The sequence below is a fragment of the Tenebrio molitor genome, chromosome 7 (assembly GCF_963966145.1).
Source record: "Tenebrio molitor chromosome 7, icTenMoli1.1, whole genome shotgun sequence".
Lineage (NCBI taxonomy): Eukaryota > Metazoa > Arthropoda > Insecta > Coleoptera > Tenebrionidae > Tenebrio > Tenebrio molitor.
In genome coordinates this window covers 4,530,430-4,554,188 of record NC_091052.1, presented here as the reverse complement: position 1 = coordinate 4,554,188, position 23,759 = coordinate 4,530,430, and the positions used below count along the sequence as shown (strand labels likewise).

At 36.3% G+C, this 23,759-nt stretch overlaps 1 protein-coding gene across 3 annotated transcripts in view; it reads right to left on the bottom strand.

Annotated features, from left to right (window-relative positions):
- LOC138134723 (tyrosine-protein phosphatase non-receptor type 13-like) overlaps positions 1-23,759 on the bottom strand; it is a 74,055-nt gene that overhangs the window by 5,819 nt on the left and 44,477 nt on the right. The window contains exons 1-4 of one of the 3 annotated variants that reach the window (XM_069053174.1): positions 18,552-18,977; positions 18,412-18,492; positions 2,874-3,172; positions 1,631-1,826 (exon numbers count right to left, since the gene is read on the bottom strand). In XM_069053174.1, coding sequence (XP_068909275.1) covers positions 1,631-1,826; positions 2,874-3,172; positions 18,412-18,492; positions 18,552-18,570 — 595 coding nt within the window. In that variant the 5' untranslated portion in view covers positions 18,571-18,977. Of the gene's footprint in view, positions 1-1,630; positions 1,827-2,873; positions 3,173-18,411; positions 18,493-18,551; positions 18,978-23,759 lie in introns of those variants that run through there. The other 2 variants (XM_069053176.1, XM_069053173.1) reach the window with 2 other exon arrangements.

Sequence of the window (23,759 nt, the reverse complement as noted above, 5' to 3'; positions counted from 1 at the left end):
AGCGTGGGAGATTACAAAGTGTGTTGTTACATTTTTACAAGTCCGTTTCCACAACTCACATTTAAGTGAATTCTGGAAAATTCGTCTTCGGGGCACACGAAATGATGCTAATGGTGAGGCGTAGTACTTCGTAACTACCCTCGAGGGAAGAAACCCAAGCTGGAACAGTAGTTTTACATGTTATATGTAGAGGAAAAGAAAAATTACCGCTTCGAGCCTACTTATTCATTTATGGTCCGTGCAGACTACGGTCAGATGGAAAAGCAACTTATTTCCGACCGAATGCATCGGAGGAAGTTGCAAATTGAAGAAGACAACTTCTCTTGAGCAGACATCCACTAATTAGAGCAGATTTCTCACCAAATCGATTTTTTACTCATTACTATTCAACGGGGCATTTCCCTTTAAAATTTGATGATACCGATAATCAATAGATTGGTACAAAAGCTTTTGAATATAATTATTCAATAAATTTGGATGTAAAGCCTCGAATTTATGAACTGTCAGTGCCCCAACAACTTCGACTGGGTCAAAAATTGATTCCGTAAGAAACTGACAGCTCGAATTGTGATAATTTCTGTTGCGTGCGGTTTGCGACTCCACTAACTTTTCTAAATTGTTCACTAAAATGTGGCGATTTTTTTCTGGCGTCACCTGATACGTATTTGTAAAATATTTTAAGCAAACCATTAAACTGTCCCGAGACTGAATATGCAAATCACGCCCGGTATTTCCACGGAATGGCGTGGCATTATAGCAATTTACATACATCTAGCAATATAAAATTTTCGTTTAAGTGTGGAATCCTTTACATAACACGATATTTTCCCTAAGCGGCTTACAAATGGAGACCTCATTTCCGGTTACCAGCTAGAGGCTTTGTGTTTTGTTATCTAGATTGAGTCCGATTTTGCCGGGAGTGTGGTGCTAATGAGAGTTTTACAGGGGATAAGTAAGAACCTACGTAGGTGCACAAATAAAGAGGGTTGGCAACTTTCATTTCACGAAAGAGTGAATTTGGTGAAGTGTTGCAGATTTTTTAAAAAGAAGTGGAATTGCAGAGTCCGGAGAGAGCACTCGGTCCTGCGTTGTTCTTGCAAACTGATTTTTGTACATTTCTGTTAGTTTTCTTCTACAAATGGGTGTTGGTGATCAGACACACAATAACATTGTGGACATATCTCAACGTGGATGCTATAGAGAAGTTTCTCTTGTAACGAATAAGGTCACAATGATATTGTTGGAGTTCGAACAGTTTGAATTCGAGATGCATGAAAACGAAATACTGAAATTCCGGATCGTTTGAAATTTCAATAAAACCTGTGTCGCCTTATTTCATTCCACCTGAGGTTCGTTCAATTCACGGCACGCAATAACTATAACTATTAACAATTATTACTGCAGTTAATTAAAGTACACTTGGACAACAACAATAGCTGCGAGGTGCGCTTTTGAATTGGAACTTGTTGGCCGTAAAGTTCTCAAAAAATGAGGACTCAGACGTGTCAAACTTAACCAGCTAAAAGACCCGATTTCGGTCTATAAATTCGCATCGATCGGAATTCGCCGAAATATTTCAAGTTATTTTACGAGGGTTCTTTATTGGCTTTCGGAGGCACGTACAGCATACCTGGTGTGATGAAAGGGTAGCAAGCGTGGGGTTCCAGGTGGTGGTGACACTGGCTGTCATGGTCGGGCAAGGGCGGCGGATATTCCTCCTCGGGGGAACGTTCCGAACCGTAACCCTGGTCGCAGAGCGCTGTCTGGTTATCTGAAAACTTCCAGTGAAGCGGCGCCCCATCCCCCAACGGAGGTATCCTCTGCACCTGCAATGTCGCATAAAACAAACCATTAGGCAAAATGAAATGTTTTGTACCCGCCGCCGGGAGAAAAAATTTTCATCCCGCCTCTCAAAAAACATAAATATCGTGCGTTTTACATTTATCGTTCCGATGCGGAATTGAGAAGTTTTAAGTGGTGATGCGGAACGAACTGGGGGTTATTTATAATTAACGAATCCCGAGAGGTGTCTTATTAAACGTAAAATTGTATTTATACACTGGAATACGAAATTAATTAGAGTTTTATGTCTGTTGAATTTTAAATTTACTTCGGCACAACAAAACTGAAAATAATTAACTCGGGAGATTAAAGCGTGATATTTTATTTGGGAAAAGCGCATTTCATTTGCAAATCAATTGCCGACGCGACGACCCATTTGTGAAATTATCTGAACTAGTTCGGTTAGATTTACTACAAGTTTGATGAAATTCTGGTTCCAAATGTGTAACATGTTGTGTTCCCAGTGTCGCGCAACAAATTTTATAAATCTTATTCTTGGGATTTATTCCGTCCAATGATACTATAAATTTTCCAACTTTATTTATTGACGTTCGGATTCTTTAACATTCTTCTTTTTCCAAATGACACCCATATATTTTTCAACTTTGTTGATACAGTTTTCGAGTCATCCAATGATATTGATATTGCAGCATTTGTGTGTTTCTTTTATCAGTAGTGGTGCACATGCGTCAATAGACGCAGTTTAAAGCCCTTCTAAGGCACAGCAAATTATCGTCTTTTCGGTTTCGCTCCTCTCATATCATTCTGTCGGTAACCGAAATCTCTTTGTTATGCTCTTCTATAGCGCAAAAGGGAGCGCGGTCCCGCCCGTATGCGCCGTGAAAATTGTTCGAAAATAAAATACTCCCGGCAGGAGTGTAATTTGTGAATTCGGATTAAGTTTAAGGTCGGGCCGCGTTAAATTTTAGTAGTGTGACCGCAGGAGGAGTGGAAGTGAGCCGGAGTCGTCGCCGCAAACTGCCGAACAGATTACATCCAGTTTGTCGGTGAATAATGTATAAAAGACAAACCTCATCAAGGGGTGGCTTCTCGCAGTCGTGATGGTTGTTATTGCAGCCGGTGGAGTTGCGGTCGTCCAAGTAGCTCGGAAGGCTGCCGCACATCTTGCCGTCGTTGTGCCGTCCCTTTCCGTTGCATATGCTGCCGCTGGATTGGGACCGTCGTCCAGATAAACCCTTGGACGAGTGACGGCTGACGTTGGCCCCCATCTTCACATGATCGGTCGAAGAAAGACGACGCACCAGCTGCAGCAAGTCGGAATCACCGCTGCCGACGACGGCGTCCTTTGGATGTTCTTTCACCACACGTGCTGAAAATATATTTGTTGTCTGAATTGATCTTCAATTGTTTATCTCAACAACAATAAGCTATTTATTTTTGACATTCTCGGACCATCAAGGATATAAAAAATACAATGGTAATTATGTGAAAATCATATAATTCCCTTGTAAGTATAACCACTTTATTTATCATCACATTTTTTATAAATGATATTTTACATATTTTGTTTACAAGAAACATGTTTAATTTACACCTTCAAAAATGATTGTTGTACTTATTATATTTGATGTTATATGTAATTAAATAATAAAGAACATTATCACCTTTTTCCAAACGAAATTTTAAATGAAATGACCTACATAAATCTAATAAATGCGTGAAAAAGTCTACTTTCTATAGTACTGGACACCTTCATGGAAAACAAAAAATACCCAATAAAACGAGGTCTAGAAATGGTTTGAAAAAAATGGAAAAATTGAAAATAAGAAGCGCTCTCCTTCGAATGGAAGTGAAATCCGCTGCACCTAATTTTTACTCTGTTATTTACGAAAAGTGTAACTGTCACTAAATGCGTGAGCGAATTAGTCTGTTTTGTGTAACTATAAAAACATAGATTATCTTCATTATTTACTTCGTTTGTATTCGCATTACTTTACTGTAAGCCGTACTTACTGGAAAGGAAGTCAATTTTTTGTATATTTTGAAGACCATTGCAAACAATAAACCTTCACAAAAAATAGTTTCTCAGATTGATATTTAAATGGAAATAAAAAAATAGTTATTTTCGATGTAAGTGCGTTGTCAGATCACTTTTCAGGTATGATGCCGAAATTTTAAGCACGAGTCGTTAGCCTTACCTGAAAAGTGAGAGCGCACGAATATTGAACAACGTTTTTCGTGTTCATTTAGGCAGTCTTAAAAATAGTAGATTATATCATTGAGAGTAGAAGTGAGTCTTTTTGTGGTAAGCCCAGAGATTTTTAATTGGACCACACATTTTGCCGAATCGTTTAAATGGTGAAGAATATCTTATATCTTCGATTTTTAAATGATACTTTGTTGTGATGCTGGACGAAGTGCCCTTAGCTTAGATATCATACAAAGAATGTGGTATATCTGCATGATGGTGCCACATTGCCACCACATTATGCCCGCCAAGTTACGCAGTAATTGAACCAAAACTACCCTGAAAGGTGGATTGGACGAAAGGGCCCAATGTTTGGCCGCCAAGATCTTCGGATTTAAATCCTTGTGATTTTTTTATGGGGGCATAAAACTAACTGAACGAATCGTGGTAGCTAGTGCCCAAATTCGAGAAGATCGTGAAGTTTTTTCAAGGGTTCGTGCATCAATGGCGTAGGCCACAGGTGTGTCTTATATCACGCATAAAGATAGACTAAAAGTAAGAGTGATTTGTACTTTTTTTCGACACAATTCGTTCGTTCAAATTTTTTGCGTGGTAATCGTTTTTATTGTAGCTTTTTTACCATTTCACTTTCATTTGCTCTTCATTACCGTCGACCATCTGGAACTGGAATGAGGTGAATTTTGAATTTTTAAATATGTATGTACGCAATTTCAGTCAGTGCAAATCGTCTTAAATGTCTTGGTGCTTTACGGCTTAAAATATCCCCGCGTATTTTGATTACAATCTTCAATTCAGACCATTTGTAAAAATCATGTGCATTCAGTTTTGCGCAAAAATGCCGTACAAAGTTGAGTACGTCACTGATATTACGTTAGGTAAGATTAAAAAGTTATCGAGCGCAACGCAAAAAAGCTGCAAAATGTTTTTGGTTTTCATTCATAATATTCTTGCACGTTTTTTCGGCTCCGTGTATTTAAAGTGTTTTTGAGCTATTTCATTCATAGTAAGGTTTTGTGACTCAGTTTTTAAAGCGGCTATTCATGTTTCGATTTATCACAGCTTCCAGAAGCGTCTCGTTTGGGATGGAATTAAGTTAAATTGGACTTTATGAATTTAAAATATTTAACTACACTTTCGGTTTATTCATTTATTGAAGATACTATGGTTTACATAATATGATACATTTCAATTTCACCCTGTATTAGTTAAAATTTTCTTTAGGACAGTAACAGTGCATGTATGAAAGAGATACAAATGAATAAAAATATATAGAACATGTTATACAAAATCCGGAAGTAGCAGTCATTAGTGAGTAAACAAAGAGTTGTAGAAATTGTCTAATTAAGGCATTTAATATCACATAAAATTTTATAACGGTTGATTTACAAAAGAAAAAGTCATAGAGAAGAGAATTACATACCTACAAGAGAAATTCCCTAGTTTATTACTATATTCCAAATTAAAAAACAAATTGTTTGCGACTGTAATTAAACAAGAGCTTTTTTGTATTCGAAACCTGTCAGCTGAAAGTTTTTGCACCTGAATTTCTACAAGACAACAGTTGTTAAAACAGAAAATTATCTGAAGAAAAAAAAGGTCGAGTGTTTGTTTTTGGCTCAAACTTATAAAAACGCCATATATCTTGCTTATTTATTAGTTATTATAAAAAAAATACTCGATCCGCAGAAAATAAATAAAGTTGGTTGCATCGTAAAAACTGTAAACGTGTGATTTTCAGTATCTTTTGGTTGCAGGCTACAGTTCTTCTGATGTTTAACAAGAATTAATAATAAAGCGGTTTGTTTATAAAACATTTAAAGTACTCAATAACCATGTATGTACCGGGTGTCCCATCACTTGTGTCCCGTAGGAAAATGACTTTAAAACTAAATTATATTTATATGAAGGTATTATAGATGCATAAATACTGTTCACCGCCACAAAAGTTGGGTATTACTTTTTTGTTAAAATTAATTACCTACATGCAGAAGGCAAAAAACTATCACTTTAAAAATTAAACTTTGTTCGATGCAGTTCAAATTTAGTATACGTTATGAAATAGTTATAGAGAAATAAAATCCGTAATTAGAATTTAATTAAAATGTTTTGATGTAAAGATATTTGGTTAATTTAATTTGGGTCCTTCTACTTTATAAAAATTTATGGAAGACAAAGTTAAGTTTGTGGGTATTATTCTTGTCCGCAATATATGGTACGAAGACCATTCAAGAGGGTTCCAGCGGTACCTGCCTGTGTTATGGCGTCAAACACACTGCAACCCCTCATAAATCTTCGTCTGCAATAAATTTTCATAAAGTAGAACGGCCCAAATTAATTTAACCAAATATCTTTACATCAAAACATTTTAATTAAATTCTAATCACGGATTTTATTGCTCTACCATTTTTTCAAAACGTATACTAAATTTGAACTGCATTGAACAAAATTTAATTTTTAAAGTGATAGTTTTTTGCCTGCTGTACCTATGTAATTAATTTTAACAAAAAAGTAATACCCAATTTTTGTGGCGGTGAACAGTATTTATGCATCTATAATACCTTCATATAAATATAATTTAGTTTTAAAGTCATTTTCCTACGGGACACAAGTGATGGGACACCCGGTATAATATTTAAAAATGTGTTTTCTTGTTACGGCGATGTGTACAATAGGAAAATGTACAAATATCTTTTCTTGGTGGCAATTCCCCAAGGGCAGCCCTATTTTATATAAGTTGCGGAGGTATAATAATAATAAATGTGTCATTTTTTAGATTGCTTCAAACGACATAATAACGTAATTGATAATAATTGGGTTATTATCAGTCTAGAACATAAACATTTCAGATAGGTTGATGGGAACTACTTTTTACAGTAATTCACACCAATTGAATTATGTTTATGCATTAATTGTCATGCAGAATTTGGAAACTTTTCTCACACTTTCAGTAAAGTCCCCATGAAAATGACTCCGTTACTCACGGGAACAAATTTAATATATTGCGACTACTCATATTTCCGCTATTGTATGTACTCGCTCCTATTACATATTTAAATCAGGTGAATACATGAAATACGCAACTTTCCCTTGCTGGTGATGAAAGAGAATTTTATTCTCAAACAGTACCGTCACATCATTTCGTGTACTTTCGCGGAGTGACAGTAATTTTTCGAAAACGAACACACTCACTTATTACAACGTACTAAAAATATACTACACATTAGGACACGATTTTTATACAAATCGGTCACCTAATTATCTATTAACAATAATAATTCGTGTCCTAATCTTATGTGCAATAACATATGTCATTTACATCACAAATAACACATTATTGAAACTGAATATTGTCCACACAATAGCAACGCCTGAACACACATTTCTAATTATCTATTATTATCACAAGGATTTTGTATTTAGGACAGAATTTACCAAATAATTTTCATAGAAGCATTGTATTGGCACAGGACCTTGTTTTTGAAATAACTAACAACTGAAAAGCACCACAAAACGCAAAAAATTAATTCCACCATAATTAATTTCCTGGGCCTTCTCTTTTTATCTGTTACGTCACGAGTTCTCTCTTTCAGTCAACTAAAGTTTCTTTTTAAAAACTCTCGACAATTGGAAATGGATCAAAGCGAAGTGAAAAACTACTTACTTCTCACCAGTGTCGGACACTTCTCTAGATGGTGCCCACCCACTCAACCTTTCACTTGATTAATGTCACTCTTAAGAAACGAGTGCATTCTCCAAATGTTTGAATCGTACAAACCATTAATTTTTAGAGAATTGCGTTTTTCGCTCAAACGCAACAAAATCCTTTTCGCACTCGTACAGGAGCACATAACGTCAAAGAGTCCTTTTTGCCAGGAATACCTTCAGATTGTGCGTCTAGTCTCGCATCCTGGTACGGTCAACATCGATTCAGCCTCAGTTAAAGTTAACTTTATCTGAATAATTGATGATGGTTTTGACCTTGACGTTGAAGAAATAAGAGTAAAAAATATGGTGAACATTTTAAAATCGCGATTTTTAAAACCATGTTTCGTGCCCACGTGGAAGTGTGTAATTTATGACTTCACGTTCAGCTTCTCGAATAAATTGAAGGTTGATTCGGTGTGTTAAAGCAAAGGGCACGTTGGCGTGCAATAACTTGCAGTTAAACGCTCAGGAGCAGTAATAACCGGTGAGGTCGAAAAAAATATAGGACCCGTTGCAGGATCACTGTTGGTGTGGAATAATTAATAATTTAGCGGGGACCGCTCCGGGTTAAACGCTGTCAACAACAAATAACACTGATTATTTTAATACCGCTCGTAAGTCGCGGAGTTCTTCGGTAGTGGTGGTTTACGGGCGGCAATTGTGGTCCGACATAAATCAATTATCCTCCGGTAGGAGTTACGTGCCACATTACTTGCATCTATCTCCTCACAATGCGTCCATTAAGACGGTCGAATAAAAATCCGGGGACAGACAATTGCGAACATATTGCCATCATCGTCCACACGTGAATCCCTCCTGAGTCACGAACAACACCCGGTATTTTAATAGCCGTTACAGCTGATAGCTTGGAAGCGATGTCCTTGCTCGACTTGTTCAGGTATGTGGTCGCTATTTTCACCGGCTTTTCAACACTCGGTATTTTTTCGAAGCGGTTCATTATCAAATCGTTCGAGGCGGGTTTTTCTTCGCGAAGGAAATGAGGACGATTCCAACAATGTGGAATGATAGACGCAATTACCACCACAGGAATACCTGCTTAAATAAATAATTATTTGGTGGGGAAATTCGAGCCGATAGAACCGACTGTGGCAGAAACGCGAAATCATTAATTTTTCCATATTTCCCCCGAGAAACGGAGCACGCCCATTCTACGACATTAAATTGGTGGATCAAATTAAAATTTATGATGGATTTTTTCCCAAGCAAAACATTCTCTCTTGAACGACGGGACTTGCTCTTTGTCCCGATATTGAGGGTTGTTTTGCCGGGAAAATTATTCGCTCTCGCGAACTTTGAAGGGTTTAATAGCTAGTGCAAACACTTTTCAGTTTCCGAACGGTTCGCCTCTTGGTAATTTGAATTTTTCATGCATATTACGTTTAAGAACCGACCGAAGAGACTGATGTAAATGTACTTACGTACCATTTGAGCCGTAGTTGGTGATACTTTTGTACACATAGGCGTCACTAACTTGTCGATTAATACAAATGAGAGAACACATTGTCGAAATTCAGTGCTTCACGGAAATCACGAATGCCAAAATAAGTTGGAATGCGTAATGAATTCGATTCACTACGTTCTGGTTGATTTCCATATCATAATAACACCAAACACTGATCGGAATCGACAAACTAGAAATCAGAAGTGTTGCTGCAGGTGAACTGTTCAAAAGCTACCAGAGTTCTGTTCTCTTGGACGTCTCACGTGATGAATCGTTCTGATTCACACGTTTCATTTCTTTGCTTTCCCACTTTATTTATCGGACGATTTTTGTTCCATTCAAAAAAGTAACGGCGAAATGTGCACTAGGAACAAAATCTACCGACGACATAAATTCTTTCCTTATCACACGATAAAATTTAATAACATTGAACTTCACGTGCATAAATAAAAACATTTCTTGTCTCTTGTGCGATCGTGTTCAAAAGCGGTCGCTCTCGATGGCTATTTTAACTGACCTACGTTAGTTACTTTGATTACATTTGTTATGCATTTTTCATGTGGTAAACGTGTCAAGTCACAATTTACTAAATTCATATCTCTCATAGTGATAGACAAAAATAGCAAAGATTCTTTGTTAAGTGTAACGGCGAGTCGAGTTTTCCATCACGTGTCTAGACTAATAAAAAATCAAACTTCTCTTCGTTTTCTTGTGTTCAATTTGAACACACAAAATCAGTTTTCATTATCATCTTCTCGATCATAAAGAAGGCAAATTTGCACCCCACTGACTATCTGAAAATGAAACATACTTTGGCTTTTTTCACGAAACTGGGACGGAAACAGATAAAGGAATTTTTTATTCGTATTTGTGTAGGTGTATTTTCATGTAGATTCGGAACGATAACAATAAAAATATCTGGCTCATAAATAGCGCCCTTGAATGCAGTTCGCAGAGAAAGCGTAAATGTAAACGGGGTGGTTTGTTGTTGTATTTAAATTTTCCGGGAAACGCTTGAATAGTAACAGGTTTCAATGCATTCGCGGGGTCACATTTTTTTTAAATTCATATTTAAATAAGAAGATTTGGAAACAAATTTCTTTACATCTTAAATGATAACCGGGTGACTTTTAATGACCGAGACAAATTTTATGCGTTGGCACTTCCAAATAATTGCTACGCCTAGACATTTGTCTGTTGATTCGCTTCCTATGTTAAGAAAAATAAACAATGACAATTTGATTTATTTTGACTTTTGAACTGTCATATTTGAATTTGACAATAAAGTGTACCAACATAAAATCGTAAATGTGTTGCCAACCAAACAAAGATAATTTCAATCATTAAAAGTCACCTGGTATAATCAGTGATGACTTCTAACCAATCAATTTTAATAAATTGTTGGTCTTTCCTTTTAACGATAGTCGTAATAAAATTTACTGTTTGTGCTTTTAAGAGTAAGAGTGTGCTCGAAGGGCTAAATGTGAAATTTTATTGGGAACGATATCAGTGGTAAAAACATCGGATTATGTACGTTAGGGGTGAGGATTGTTGTGAGGGTCATGTTCTCTGAAAAATGAGGGTTGAATCTGGTGCGTAGAATCATGTGTGATTATGAGTCCCGGTTGGTGACAGTATCCATAAAATCTTGGGTCATTCAGGCGACTTCTTGACGTTTTTTGGAAATAAATCACTCGCATGTACATGAGTTAGAAAATTAATACTTTCTGTATAGCCCTTGACATGGTCTATCCAAGCATGCCGTAATTTATAAGGCGTGTCATTAACAAAGACCGTAAATTGTGGCTGTATTTTTGCAATTTCATTGTTTTAATCCGGCGTGCACGTAATTATGTACGGTGCAAAAAATCCAATGATGTTGCTCGCAGATTCTTAATCCATTGCAATTAGGAGGATAGACGACGTCGCTAAACGATAATTCTTGTCGGGTTGAAATACGTCGTTACGGAGACTATAAAGTGTTAGACGGATAAGAAAATTGTCAATTTCGCATGGCTTTTATTTCGCATACATTAACAAGAGCGCACTCTAAAAAATGTTCTTTTATTATCATTGCCCCGTTTATTATGTACGTAATTTTAACATAAAAAATGGCGGTTATGTGCGACGGAAAAATTCTATCGGCTTTACTAGCACATAAAAATTAATCCGACCATCAGAAACCCATAGGCACTGGGAGAGGATCGCAGGAGCTGTCCGATCGAAATAAATTTATTCGTTTATCGTGCACGAATATAAAAGTTAACGAGTCGAACTAAAATGTTCATGCAGTTCAATGCTCTTAAACGCGCTCAATTGGCCGATTTAATATGCAGACGATATAACCCCAACATATAGGTGGTACAAGAGAATTTTATTAGATTCCAACGTAAACACCGAACCTGTCACAGCCGAACGAATACCGTCTTTATTGGACAAACAGAAAAGAATCGTCGGAGTGTTTATTGTCGTATTTTTAGCACCCATCAACTACGTGTCCGAGATGCACATAATTTAATATGGGTTTTATGCGGTGCGGATCAGATCGCTCTGGTAATATCTACCCGTTTCGAGGAGGACATAAAATGAGGGAGAAACTGCGAAAAGACAATTGGAAGGACGAAAAGATGATCGATCGATGACGAAGACGCCGGTAAACACAGAACAGAATTACAGAACTTTCGCCATTTTTATAATGTGTAGGCATCAGGGGAAACGTCTCCCAATTCGAAACTTTTCAATTTGATTTTGTCCAAAATAACTCGAATGTGACGAAAAATTGTACGAAAATTGCATCCAAGAAAAAAGATTTGACAGCAGGGTCCGCTCAAAGTGAAAAGAAACTAATCAGAGCAGGCGTTGCAAATTATCGGTCATGTCGTAGCGGGATTCTGTGCAAATCAGCGTTCAATGCATGGGCGTAGACAATTTGTGGTCTCAAACAACACTTTATATCGGGCGTTCAAATGAAATCCTGGGCGTTGGAAAAAGTAAACCGTTTACGAGTAGAACAGTGTAAAGTTTGAATTTCCCGCCGTTTGACACGAATGACATTTGTTTATGTTTAATCGGGACATAATTGAACATTGTTTTCAGCAAAGGGTGCCCTTAGATATTTACTTCGAGAATAGGAATCCTTAAGTTATTCTATCTTTAATTTAAAACAATGCAAAGAAAAAAAATAATTTACGCTGTAAAAAAGCACAACAATTGACGGTTTCCAACGCCTTCCCAGCCCAGGATTATAATTATTATCTGATAATGGAGAAAATTCATAAAATAAACAAAAGCAACATTTTACATTTGTAAGAATGGGCAATTTACCAGCTTTAGTGCCAAACGCGACGCCATACGGACATTTACTGTAATTATTCTAAGCAACAATTATCCTAGAATAAGTTGTAAAATGAGTTTTACCACTGAAGATAAAGCATTAATTTTATCAATAATTAATTAAATAATATGTAATACATTTTTCAAGAAGTAGGCAACCAATAAAACAACTGTGTATAGCAAGTATACATATGTGTACGATTAAGATAAGACTGACGTTTTGATCACTCTGTATATACCATTAAATCGGAGGGAGTTTTACTTTCGTTACCTAATCTCTACGTACAGATAGTTATAAATTAACCCCCTCGAGAATGGATTAGGGCGGCTCATTGGATGAAATTTATGCCACCAAACTAGTCGGTTAAATAGTTTAAACTGGTAACAACGTCGGAAAATGTGTATATCCCATCGGCGAATCAATATTGAAACATTCACCTTAAGTCCTCAGACAACGTCATTTAATTTGTGCAACATGGCGAAAATGTTTTGTAACCGCTGAACTGAAACATCGCTGCGCGTCGAGTAATTAACAAAAAGGTCTTTCGTCGTCGATAATAGCACTATTACCACTTCACTGGTCAAATATTTTTTTTTACGTTTCCAATGTTTGTGCTAAACAAATTTATGGAACAATTACACTCCGAATGAGGGTAATAGATAAGAGACAATCAGATTATCGCGGCGAGTGTGTGGCCATTTCTGCTGCAACCAACAAACAGTAAAATCCTATCTGTTTTATCTCTTTTTTTAATATAAAAGTAATCTAATCATCTCTTTAATTCGAACGAACCGTCCCTTGTGGCTTGAGCAGGACAACAAAGAGAAGATACTCGGCCACAGGTAGCAAACGTAAATTCAGTAAGGCGTAAATTTGCATCCAGCCCTATATCATGTGTTTGCGATTTGAATATTAATGAGCTGGGATGATGACGAGAGGCATGGAAGGCTATCTTTAAATGCTTCATAATCATAAAGATAAACTGCTAAGTATCTTTCTATGTAAATGGTCGGTAATTAGGTGTTTGCAACACATCCTGTGTTCGATTATATGCACGAACGTCTTTACGGATATGCAGATTTGTGACAAATTTATGGTGCAACTGGAGGAGTTTATGCACGGAGCTCGATCGAGGTTGAGAGTCAAAACTTTGCGTATTTGTGTCTATCGTCAGTGACTGTAGTTGTTTAGCTTCAGGAGTCTATCCACTCCAAAACAAATCTAAGGCACCGTCACTATCGATTCGGAGGCAAAAATACACAAACAAGCAACTATGTAGTGAATGCCGAATAAGTGCAGGCAAAACACTCCAAGTAAACAAATACAAACACCGATAACCAGAAAGTTCCCGCGTCACGAGAGACTTCAGACGTCACTCACAAAATCTTTAAATTGCCTAATTGTGCATAACATTTTGGTTGGAAATAAAGTTTTGACGTTTGCAGGATTTGACACAAAATACCTACTCCATGTTTTCAAGTTCTTTTGTCGTTCCAGAACGCTTGCTCAGCGACAAACCAAATTAAATTAAATAAAGCCGAGAGATATTTTTTTCTTTACATTCTGTTTTAATGCCGCGTGGCTTATTTTGCAGTGATGTGCTCCCTTCAGTTTTGAAGATTTTGTCTCCGTACATGTTTTAAAACACGAACGTGACATTTTTTACGTCTTGAATTTTAGGATTCCGAAGTTATCTCACGAAAAGAGATATAACGGTGGTTAGACAGGAGGGATTAGAGGTGGGATTTTTATCGTAAATCTAAATTCGGGGGAAGACTGGTGATGAGCGATAAATGTCTCATAATGTTTCCCGAGTGAAAAATAAAATATTTTTATTTTAAAGATACGAAACGGAATCTTGGTGATGAGTAATTGTTATTGTGGGTTTTTTAGGCTACACAAACGGCTGTAAGGATTCGCACATTTTATATTTCAATTTATTTTCATATTTACAGTTTTGGAATCTTCCAGTTTATTTAATGGCGGGGGTCTTTATTTTTGAACCCCGAGAAATAATTTTCGGTTTACTGCTTCGGGCTGGTACTTTGTTTACCTTGTATGATGATTACAATACAATCAGGAACGTATTCACATCTAAAATAACATTACCGAATATACCACGTTACAAAAAATTGTGTTGTTGTGAAAAACAAAAGATTTAAAAATTTATGGCTTTACTTGAATCATCTAACCGTAAATGTCATTACATACTACGATAACTGTCATGAACCAAATGTCATAAAAGTAACGGATAGAGTTGTGGACGTGTTTCAGCAAGATCAGAAATGCTTTTGGTTTGCGAACGGTTCCTATACGAATGAGACACAATTTTTAACATTTGACAGCGCCGCTGACTCGCAATAGCAACGTACCTAATTCGCATAAGCAAAAGTTGGGTTATATTATATTATTTTTAATCTGTGGTTATGTAAAACTGTCCACACGTTTTCCATGTTTTTGTTTCTCACGGCAGCTCTGACTTGAAATTTTTTTAAACATACGATATCTTTACCGTGTCTTATTTACATTTTTTCTTTTCTATGAAACACGCCAAGAAAGTGAGAGGATTATTCAAACTGAAATACATAATACTATAATGTTGGCAATGCGGAATTCCCGAAATTTTTCTTGAAAGCTTGGAGTTTCATGTCCGACATTTCAACAGCGAAAATTTAATATGTATTTTAAGTTGTGCTTAGTAGAGACGCCATTGTATTCGATGCGTAGTACACTTAATAAATATTGAAATTTTGTCACCCACGATTAAATTTGGTGCATTCATTACAGAAATTTTGCATTAAATTGTAGGTAATAATTGTGAACGACAAAATTTTCAACTTTTAATTTTAACTGTATTTTTGATGTTGACAAGAAAATCACTACATATTTCTGTTGTACAATGTAAGCTGGTTGCGATTATAATATATGTAATTATATATTTGTGTGAATGGCTCAAGATTAAGCTAATTAATAAACCAATAACCGGCACGTCCGCAGTGAATTTGCTAACCTCAAGTGCCACTATACATATTAAATTATGATTATTAATTAAGGCTAATTATCAATAATTTCAACACCTTGCGGAGTGCTCCGTTGGGATAACGAGGGGAGTCAATAATCAACGTAATGCAATAAAAAAAAGCTCAGCTCTAGCTTTAATTAAATTGTGCCGATGACTTACTCGAAGGATCATCGTCAGCTGGTTGATCCGAGAGAAACGGTTAATTTCGCTCCGCAATTGCATTAATCATTTGATAAAATGGGCATCCTTAGAGTTTCCATTAAAGCAAACGACCAAGTGTCTCACTAGTTAAATGATGTTTCTATTTTATGCCTTTCGGTACGGAAAAAGTTCAAGAAGATGAAGATCGTTAAAAAGAGCTACAGCATAAGCAATTAAGTAGCTGTGAAGTAATTATTATGTGTTATAGGTTTAATAAAACGAAAGAGAGTTGACCGTTTCTGACAGGTTTGTAGATTTAATGCGAAAAGCTCCATGCCAAGTCATAATTATGGAAATGAGCTAATAAATTCTGTATTAAATTTTTATTTTGCAGTTTTCATAAGAATTATTAACGTTATTAAAAACTCGTTTATTATTATGCGGAATTAAAGAATCTATTTGCTAGATAATAATCATGTTAAACTAGTACATAAAACGGTTATAAACGAGTAAATATTTTGCGTCTCCAAGGTAAATAAATTCAAGTGTAAGAAACCATTTTTTTTGCATTATCTGGCAGTCTTCGACGGTTGCGACGGACGTCGTCCTTCTTTGTTGTTTGTACACATATCCTTTTACATTTTAGACCGGAATTTTCCGTGACGAACAGTGTTCTTCCGGACACGAAATTTGCGATGGAATTTCAGTAGCCAAAGTGAATAACCACAACAATGATAACCTATGATAATGTAATTTTCATAAAAAACTCTCATCAGCCTTTCCCATCTCAAAGTACTGCATAATTCGGATAATGAGCTGAAATATAGCTTAAAGTTTAGAGAAATTTTCATGGGACCACGGGGTGAGTTGAAAGCGTTCGCTTCTTTATAATCACCATTATCGTTAAAAGATGTGAATTTTAAGAATAAAAAAACTTCCCCTACTAAATATCCCGTTTTCGTAAAGTCTAGGAAACAAAATGTTCCATTCAGCATGTAACAAAAGAAGTTGAAACACCTATGGGAACACGAGCGTAACAGTGAAACGTGAAACTGGTTCGGGCAAAATAACGAAAAAGTGAAAAAAAAAGATGGACAGAAAAATAAACGGTATACATAAACAAAAAAAGATCGTGTTTGCTCAAATTAATTAGATTGGCATTATCATAAAATTCATGAACTGAAACTGTTTTTTAAAATTTAATTTCACAATGTGTCTGTGGTGTTCATTTACTATGTATGAACACACGGTTATCAGCACATCAGCAACGAAATTAATTTGCATTTGTAGTGGTTATAAAATCGCCACTCGGATGAAAACTTTGACATTTTGAATAATCGTTCGAGAAACTATATTTTAATTAGTTGTAGTCACGATATTTACAACTTGCAGGTTGTAGATCGTATCAAAATACAAGTCTAGTTTATTTTTGTTAAATCTATCTTAACTCGACGGACAAAGTTGTAAAAAATTTTTAATGAAAAGGGAAACTGAAAAAATCGTAAAACCCACAAACGCTGGAACTTTCATTAGGAAGCTTTAACCTCCCCCTAATTTGGCAAGGTGGCCTCGAGGTAAACTGCGCTATTGTCGCTACCTTTTAATTGCGTTCAGTACTGAAGCCTACAATTAGTATTAATGAAACAAGCCAGGCATTATCAAAAATGCCAAGGTGTATTTTAGTCGCTTAATAGTTGCAGAAACAAAGGAAATAAAACCCCTGATTAATTAACGTGTCACAGATGCTAGTAATTAATTTATTTTTAGGTTGCCAATTAATTTAAAGAAGTGAAAAACCATCACCGGTAATCAACATAAATTAATTGCATCATCGCATAGTCGAGTTCTATTCACGTTAGATGGATCGGATGATTAAAATTTTCAAACGAGATTTTTATATTCTTCGTTAAATTTTATTATCGGTGTGTTGAGGTTTTTTCCAGTTTTTCGTGATTTCAGGTAATGAATAATTCTTGAAAAAAATGAGCAACTGTCTGCACTTAGTGTTCTTCCACACGAACAATTGCTTGCACGCAAGTTAAAAATAATTGCTACTGGTGCAAAGGCACGATGTTTGTTTACAAACACTCACTTCATACTAATTTAGAAGAATTTCAGTTTTAATTTTGTCTCATTTTTCTCCGAGATTTTTTAAAAAAAGCTTTTAACGTAGAATCTTCCGTATTTAAAACAAAAATGGATTTAGGGGAGGAAAAAACTAATTTAATTCATCTTGAGTTCATACGACCATACAATGCTTTTAGGTTTTGCCCCTACTATTCTAGAATAATAAAATTTGCATCCTTTTATGAAGATAAATTCAGTGTGATTATGTCATAAAACTACTGCCTCACTTGTGATCGTAAATAATGCATAACAATGGAAGTCGACAATGTGAATCAGTACCTGGTTTCTGCAACAACCAAATTAAGAAAACGGTATAACAAATTTGAAAATAATTTTACTTTTGATTTAATTGTCCATTTAGGAAGTAGAACGTAAATGAGCGCAACGTAATTATAAAAATTGTTTCCTTGAAAGCATCGCTTTGCTGCAGATAATTTCACGAAATCCTGACAGGCGTATTAATTCTAAAAAAATATTTTTATACGATGTAACTGAAATAAATGAAATTACGCGAGGGGAAAATGTAATATCAAGCAACAATTCACAATTTAGTTTGCTTTAGTGTATCGTTGTGCGAATAAGAGAAAAAAAAAACATTAAATCCTAACGTTTCACAAACCCGACTCCTATTCTGTTCTTGCCATTGTCACAGGATTCCGATCCTAAAACCAAGCTGACACAATCACGTTCTAGAATGAATCTGCAGTGAACTAAAGCAACGCAACGTATCAATTCTGCAAGTACGTACCGTAATTGTAATCCAGCATTTTGTCGGAGTTTCACTAACAAACATCAACAATTACGAAATTCGCGTTCATAACAATGGCCACAGAAGCACAGATTGCATTTTATCATATCTCGCCGTGCAAAAAGTTTATTCAACCGCATTCACGATCGTCCTTATTAAGACAATCACCGGCATCACAATCCTGCATCGTAACAACGAACGAACAAACACTTTCACTGGAGATTTCCTGAAATTGATGGAATACCTCGCGTCGCCTCGATCGGATCGATCATATTTTGATTTCGTTTCGATAACAGACCACTGTTACTTTTCTCAACACCACAACTTCTCTCATTTCGCACCTCGAGCTCTCCTGGTCTAGAATTGCGGCGAGACGGTTGAAAAATGTTCGCAGAAACCGCTCCGCAAGGTGGGGAATTCGAGTGAGTGTACAATACCGTCATCTCACACCGTTCAACTTCTGGGGGTCTCTTGGAATCCGTTCTGCATAAAAAGCAGCCCGTCACACCGGTGGAGACACCACGAACCAGTAAAATTAAGGATTCTTAACGCGAGGTTTCGCGTAATGGGCTGGTAAAAAGAAACAAACAGCTCCCGGAGTCGGGGCGAAATGAGGACGGAAGGGGTTGCTTTTCGGGGCGGCATAATGTCGTTCCCAAAAATTGACTCTGCGTCTCTTTCGTTTCGTCTGGTGGTCTCTTTGCCGAATGCTGCGACGTTTGAAAACTTCGCAAGGTTAATGGCATCCTGTAGGGGGGATCGAATTTTCCGGGAAACTTTTCCACATATCCTGTCTAGAAGTTGTAACCGTGTTATGGTAAACACTAGGTCATCTTGGCAGTTTTTATGAATGTTGCAGATCTGTGCGCTAAGCTATTTTAAATCTCCTCTGCCATTAAAGGTTGTGCGGTCGCTCACGCAAAATGCATTTTTGTATTCTCCTCAGTTTTTTTGGAAAGTTTCATTAAAATAAAAATCATGCATATACCAGAATAAACGCGATGACCGCCATTATGATTCACCAGAGTCCCACTTTGTTTGAAAAAAGCGACAGAATGCGTGGCAACGGAATTTGTTATTCGACATTTTACAGATAAATTTTAATTGTTGATTTTTAACGCAGCTCAGTATTCCGGGTGATGGATCTAAACTTTGAAATGTCTTTGATCACATCAAGGCTTCATTAAATCTTTCAAAACAGAAAGGATTATATTTGAAAATCCCTGCTTTGGAGAAGCAAAAAGAAGGTATCATGTCAATAATGATGAAGAAGGCTTTTTAGAATATTCGTTAAATGACGCAAAAAGTTGACAAGTGATATTCTCTGTTCCGAACACCCTTAGAGACAGAAATCTATTTAAATCGTTATTTCCCGAGATATTTTGGTCGGACTTTCATGATTTCTGAAATTTCATGAAAAATGAGTCTTACCGATGCCAAATTAACTCGAGCCAAGAAATTTTTCAGTGACGCACGGATAATGAGAACTAAACACGGTTATTGTTTCAAATTCGATGTTTTACGACCGAGTAAAATTTTATATTACCTTTTGGGTGAACCTTTAAATTATAAATTATATATACTTATCCTGGGAACGCCAAGGGATATTTAATACTTGTAATATAAGACATCATTAAAAAGCAGTTATTTCTTTAATAATGGAACGAAATAACCTTCTAACTATATATGTTAAACTATATCTGTGGATAATTTTTTAATTAAACCGAAGCTATAATGATGCCTCACGTAACGAGATTAAGGGATGTTGAGCAAGTAATTACTTTCTTTTGCACTTTTTTCATTAACAATTTTGAATTTTAAAGTATGATAATCTGGGATAAATACGATACGATCGAAACACTTTTTAGATCGTGTAGATATCGTTTACTTAGATTGCAAAGACCGAAAAAGATCTTTAATAAAATTACTAAATATATGTGTATCTCATGAATCATTCAGATTTATTTCCATTTTTCTATTTGCATTTCATGAACATACCTGAGTAAAGGCAAATCCACAAACTTCAGCAAAAAGGGGAGCACGAACATACCTGAAAAAAAGAAAAACCTTCATGAAATATAAACTGTAGTTTTCAGCAAGACAATGAAATATTTATGTTTTCGTTCCTTGGAATAGTTCGCTGGGTTTTATTTAATTTTAAAAAACGGGCTTCCAACTTTAAATTGAAACCCCAACTGCACGTCTGGTTTTACAGAAAAAGAACGATTAATATAGGATCAAGCGAACCGATTCACCTCTTTTCCATCTACAGGAAGGTAAATATTTTTCTTCGTGGAACAAATGTGTGGCAATAAAAGCACTCGCGGTTATTGTGATAAGTGAAAAAAAATCAATGGCCGGGATGAATGATGAGGTTCTCGCTTAATTAATTAAGCTCGAAAGCGTTTTCGCGAAAATCCAGGGTCTGCCACGTTTGGGAACGTTAATTTCCTTTAATGCGTCTCCAGCTGGGTACGAAGACAAAACATTTCGTCATGAAATCAAATTCTGAATCGCTTCGACCTCGACCGGTTGTCGTTTTGTGCCCCACGCGTTTGGGGAACAAAGCGGGGGCGGTGATTTGCAATTTTGAGATTCGGTAAGTCTTGCAGAGACGACAAGGATGGATGCATCGACAAGATGCACATCTTTTATTATGCAAATCACCTGTCCGGATTATCAATTTCTCACCACCACTCCTGTCAGATTCACTAAATTCCTCAATTAATTTCGTACCACGAGAAAAGTGGCATGCGACTAATTGAATATTTATGGGAAAACAAGAAGATCAAATAATCCCAGCTCCCACGTTTGATGCTGTAAACGGTTTTGAAAATTGAACGGTTCGAGTGGGGGCGGCGAAAAGTCGACCGGAAAAACGAAATCGCAATGAGTTATGATGACCCGTTACGTTTTATTTCTTCTAATTTTATCTAATAATATCACGAACTTTTGATTAATGGCCCACATAAACACAAAACTTATCCAATTAAACTAAACCAACTTCACAAAGTTATTTCGGCTAAACATCACCCTTGTCTCAAAAAAGGATATGTTTTGTTTGTTCAGGTTGCGCACTATTTTGTTCCATAGTTACGTAAAACATAGCTTAATATCCTCCATTACATCGTCTTCCTCTCGTAGTGACGTACAAAATAAGATCTAATTACACATTATTATGAAATTCCCTCGTAAATCTGTAATGGCTCAAAGTTTATGAATTAACTAATAATACAGCTTCAACAATAATTAACATTTCATTTTAATAATTAACATTTCATTTTGTTTTACTTGCCTTCGTTAGTTCTCTTAATTTTTTTATGTTCCTCTGAATTACTTCAAATCACTTAAAGTGAGTTGCTTACGCGTATTTCATGCTAATCAACTTTTAGCTTTTGTCTCCCTCTTTTATTATTGTTTTTCTCTTTCAGTTTACATCCTGATGATTATCTTAAAACAGCTTTTGTAAAGCTAACCAATTGCTTTCTTTTTCAAGGAGCTGTCATCCTTTGTCCGTGATCCCTTGCAGTTGTAGTACTTTTGCATTATTCTAGTAATTCATTGTTTTTTAATTAGTCCCTCCATTCATACAAAAACAACTGACAAAAAATTCTACATCCAGATATAGCGCACCGTATGGGAATAGTAGATTGTGTTATTAGGATTAAAAGTGATACTTTTTTAACGGGCAATTTGTTTGCAGAGCGAGGCGAAGCGTAGCGTAACCTAGTTAGTTACTGCAATAATTGCAACTCAAAAAAAGGCACTTTCAATTCGAATGACACATAGTCGTACTATTTTTTCCCCAACCAAGCAAAGGATCCACACCATGAAAAACACGAAACTCATAACTACATTTAAAATTTTAAAGCGAACGTTTTATTGAAATTTTCGTGTAACCAAAAAGACGGCCGCAAATAGGTGGTGCAGCGCAAATGTGTAGCTATTTTTGTCCCACACATTAATTACCAATATGCGTCATCTTTCTCTTTTGCGCCGTTACCATGACAACAAGTACGACCGTCCCAAGTCAACTTGAAATCGGCTTCTTTGTTGTTTTCTTCAAATCAGGGAAGTGTTAAACTACCAACTAAATACTTTCTGCATTCTGCACCTTCTTTCATCTCCTCCTATCCAATACCCGTTTTCTCTCTCCTCGTTTCCACAATTTTTCTTTATCTTGCACTCTCTCTCTCTCCCCAGCTGCTCCGGAATTTCCTCTGTCATACACCTCTCATGTTGTATGTTGTATCTACATTCTTGGATTCTTTCTCTTCTTTCTTGCTTGTCTGTGTCTTTGTCCCTTTCACTCAGCTTCCTTTTGCTCATCAACTTCCCCCTTCTTCACGGGCATACCCGTTCCTCTGGTAGTATTTCTCTCTCCTTCTTCTCCGCGTTCTTTTTCTTTTCTCTCCAGCATTCCGTTAGTATCCGGCGCTCTTCTCTTCCATCCGTTATGTCCCCAAACTTTGCAGCTCTCTTTCCGGATTTCACTTTCAGCCTATTTCTCTTGCATTCTTCCCTCTTCTGTCCAATTCTAGCACCCATCTTAAATATTTTTTTGCATTCTCTCTACTTCCTCTTGTTTCTTCCATCCCCGATCTCTGCCCCGTACATCAGTATACTCCTATTATGCTCTCAAACATCATCATTCTCTTTCTCTCTCCTATTCCTTACACACATCCCACTACCTTATCCTATTTTAAATTTTTTTTTACAAACAAATTTTACAAAACTACGTGAGAACTTTTGCCAGTCATATTTTTAGTGTTTAAACAAGAGCAAAATTTGATAAACAATGTAAATCGAAAATGGTTCACAAACAATAACCGTGGTAATCAATCTGTCCTTTGTGGACTTCTGTTACGATTGCAAGATAAGTGCATCTTAATGTAGTTTTCTTGAATATTTAGGTCAGTGCCTGCGGCAAATGCTAGATTTCCAACTTGGCGCTTATAATGTTTATAACGAACGAATAAAACGACCAATTTTTGCCGAAGGCGTGACACCGCACCATTTGCATTATTTATGCCACTCGTCTTATCTAGATCCTTGGAAAACTTCTTAAAAAGCTCTTGTTCTCTTTTAGGGATTAGTCTGTTCAAGCTACAACGATAAGTCTAAACTGAAACCATCGACGAAGCGGGGCGATGTACATGTTTTAAAAAGGGAATCCCGCCCGTTTGTAAGAGAGCAAAACAGATAAAA